Raw genomic sequence first — 3,791 nt, forward strand, 5'->3', positions numbered from 1 at the left:
CTGGAAATAGACGAAGCCGAAGCCGCGCTTCTTGCCCGACTGCTTGTCGGCGATGATCTCGGCCTTTTCCACGGTGCCGAACTGCGAGAAGTGCTCGATCAGGTCGCCCTCGGCCACGTCGCCCTTCAGGCCCCCGACAAAGAGCTTCTTCACCTTGGCGTGGGCACCGGGCCGCGCCGAATCCTCCCGGGACACCGCCCGCTTCAGCTCCACCGTGTTGCCGTCCACGGCGTGGGGCGAGGCGGCCATGGCGGCGTCGGCCTCCTCCACATTGGAGTAGGTCACGAAGCCGAAGCAGCGGGAGCGCTTGGTCTGGGGGTTCACCACCACCACGCAGTCCGTCAGAGTCCCAAAGGCCTCAAAGTGGCCGCGCAGGCCCGACTCACTCGTCTGCACGTTGAGGCCGCCGATGAACAGCTTGCACAGCTGCGAATTCTCCATCTCCACGGCCCGGGCCTTGCCCCCGCCCTGCGAGCTCCGAGGTTTCGCCGTCGCGCTTGTCGTGGGTTAAGGCCTCTTCACAGCTTGGGCCCAGCCGTCGCCGGAGCCGCCACCGCCGGTCGCCGGCGGGGAAGGGAGGAAGGGAAGGGGGGGAAGGAAGGAAGAAAGGAAGGGGGAGGGAAGGGGAGAGGTGCCGGCTGGAGGGCGAACCGAGGAGACTGGAAGGCAACCAAGGCCGCCGCCGCCGCCACCTCCGCTCCCCTATCTGGGCACCACACAAAGAGGCCGCTGAACGCGCGCGCACCCTCCCCGAGGCGTGCGTCACCGCCGACGTACGGCAGCCTAGGGATGCCCGCCAATCCCCGCCTCGCTCTCCTTAGTCCCGCCTACCGCGCCGCAGCGCCGCTCTCGCTCACGGACTCCCCGCCCTCCGCGGTCTGTTCAAGCCCTGGGCCTGTGCTGCTGCCGCCCTCGCTTCCGCCACCCCGCTTCTACTCCCGCGCGCCCAACTGTGCTCTGACAAGGGCCCCTCCCTGCCCTCCACGAGCCTCCGCGATTCATTTCCTCCCGGTACCGCGGCTGTTCCCAGTGACTCTCCCCCTCCCCTTTCCTCATCCCTTCGCCCAACTCCGCAGTGGCGTTCGCGCCAGCCCCTTGAGAGACGTGTCAGTTCAGCCAATCATCGCGGTCCCCTCTCCCCCCACTTCCGTTTTCGGCCGCCGCTGGACGGGCGCGCTCCCTGGTGCGCGCTTGCCGGGGCGCCCCCTGCGTGTGGAGCCTGCCTGCCACCCCAACGCCTGCTCCCGCCCAGGGTTGGCCGGAGAGGCAGCGGGACCGCGGCTGGGGGCCGTTCCCAACGGATGCGGCCCGGGGCAGCACGCGCGGGCTTTTTGAAAACTTGACTGTTGGGGTTGGGGGCCTGGATCTACCCGCCGCGTGTCTGCAGTCCCCTACACCTGGCGTTCCCCCCCCTCCCGTCCGCACCAAGATGGAGGGCACAGGCCGGGGCCAGGGAGGCCGTTATTAACCGTTTACAGGCGGCCGGGCGCGCGGCTAAACTAAAACGAGGCGTGGCCCTGCGCGAAAGCGAGCCCTAGGCGGTGGGAAAGGCCACAGGGCGTCAAGAGAGCTTCAGACTTCACGACCCAGACGAGGCGCGAGACCCGCCACCTCCCGCCATCCCTGAAGGCCTCCCGCAACGCCCCTCTCACTTCGCTTCCACACTCCAGCAGACATTTTCGTTTTGCCTGGGTGGATGCTTTCCATGTGTCATTGACGTCATCGGTGGGTTGTTTTCTTTCCATTAAAATGTCCACTTTTTAAAGGCGTTGTGTGTCAGACCAAGGGATTTAAACAGATGACCTTGATCAAGATCGTGCACTCCTAGCAACTGCCCTAAACTACCCTCACTGGGGTGGCAATACAAGAACATTGTCATCCCTCCCATGTGTCGGGCCTTTGTGTGCCCAGCAAGACACACAGGCTGGGACGTCGTTGGCCAAAAGCCTTCTATAACCGTGTGGCGAATACTGAAGGAGCGGAGATCCTCGCTGAGTCTGGGAGTATTCAGGGATGACCTGGGAAGGAGGTGGAAGTTCACTGAAGCTCAGAGTCAAGGTCTAGGCTCAATTTCTTCAGGGGACTTGAAAGGTGGTACCTATAGAAACCTAGAAGAAACTTAGCTTCTTCTTAGTTTAGTCTTTTTGCCTCAGCATAACCATTAGAAAGGGTTCAGACATTCTGCAGAACAAGCAGCAGCCTATCCCATCCCCCCTCGGCAGTCTCCATCAGATGCAAGACCAGGACAGCCCAACCTTCCAATTCATGGTTTAGCATAAATAATCTCTAGTAAACTTTTAGGTTCCTTGTCAAGGCTGAAGATCAAAGATCACCCTTTGGCTGGCCAAAGTCCTAAAAGTGGTCAAGGAGTTTGTGAAATGTAAATGTCTAACAAGTCTCTTGCAGGAAAAACTCCCCAAATTAACCTAATCAGCCCTTTGTGTCCTACATGACACAGATAAACCCCACCATGGCAGCAATCATGTGACTAACCCACCCATCTGCCTGCTGTCCATCACCTGACACCAGTACCTGCTCTTGTCTGCCCTTTTGTTATGACCTGGAGCAGACCACCACCCAATCACCTTGGTTAAAAGAACTCAACCACAAGCAGCCAGCGGCCATTGCCTTCCTAGACTCTGGTGTGGCCATGTGCTCTTTGAGCTATGGCTGTCACCATGTTTCCTGGCTTTGGCCCCCACCCCCACCTTGGGGAGGTGAATCTTCTCTCTCCCTTTTCTTTCTCTCTCTAATTTACTTTTAAATAAACTTTTCTTTCTTTGCCTCTTTGTGTGTTGCAATTCTTTGCATTACTCAGATCTCCGGCTTCGGTGGTGCTGTGTCTCCCCTCATCCCTCTCCCTCCATCCACCCACCCCCACCCTATCTGTGCCCTAACAGGGCTTACCTGAGCAAAAGCCAGAGGAAACAAGCTTCCGGGGCAGGAAGTGGGCCTGTGTGAGTGTGGAGCTCTGGTGGTTTGGGATAGAAAAAGGTAAGTAGGATGGGTTGCAGGTCTTTGAGACTATGGCATGTCTCCAGTCTTAGATTAAGTAATGTGAGTATTACAACAAAGGTATCTACAGGGGCTAAAGTTTGAGAGCAAACTACAGTAAGGTCTCCTTAATCCTGGCACTTTGGGAGGCTGAAATGGGAGAATCACTAGACGCCAAGAGGTCAAGACCAACCTGGGCAATAAATGAGACCTTCGTTTTAAAATGAGCCCGGTATAGTGGCACATGCCTGTAGTCCCAGCTACTTGGGAAGCTGAGGTAGGGGAATCACTTGAGCCCAAGAGTTTGAGGTTATGGTGACCAATGATTGCACCACTGGATTCCAGCCTGGGTGACAGAACAAGACCCTGCCTCTAAAAAAAATAATAATTTTTTTTTTTTTTTTTGAGTTGGAGTCTCACTGTCACCCAGACTGGAGTGCAGTGGCCGCTCCCAGCCACTGCAGCCTCAACCTGCTGGGCTCCGGCAATCCTTCCGCCTCAGCCTTCCGAGTTGCTAGAACTACAGGCGTGCGATACCACGCCCAGCTAATTATTTATTTATTGTAGAGATGAGGTCTCGCCTGCCCAGGCGGGTCTCGAACCCGCGGGCTCAGATAATTTTTTTAAATAATAAAATGTAACCAGTTTTATCTTAAAACGAGAATAATAAAACAGTTTCCTATTGTGATTAAAAACTAAATGAAATTCTGCATATAAGCACAAGCGCAGTGCCTGGTACATAGTAAGCAATCTATCCAGCTATACGCCAGGTGCTGGGAATTAGCAGTACAATAGAC

General features: G+C 56.6%; 1 protein-coding gene across 1 annotated transcript; it reads right to left on the minus strand.

Annotated features, from left to right (window-relative positions):
• LOC103263315 (heterogeneous nuclear ribonucleoprotein A0) lies at window positions 1–756 on the minus strand (the record flags this gene model as incomplete). The annotated part of the gene is made up of 1 exon (XM_008060995.2): window positions 1–756. A coding segment is annotated over exon 1 (441 nt), but the record flags the coding sequence as incomplete, so codon positions are not given.
• Between the last annotated feature and the right edge of the window lie 3,035 nt (window positions 757–3,791).

This window comes from Carlito syrichta, unplaced genomic scaffold, assembly GCF_000164805.1.
Source record: "Carlito syrichta isolate Samal-C Ts95f unplaced genomic scaffold, Tarsius_syrichta-2.0.1 Scaffold304825, whole genome shotgun sequence".
Classification (NCBI taxonomy): Eukaryota; Metazoa; Chordata; class Mammalia; order Primates; family Tarsiidae; genus Carlito; species Carlito syrichta.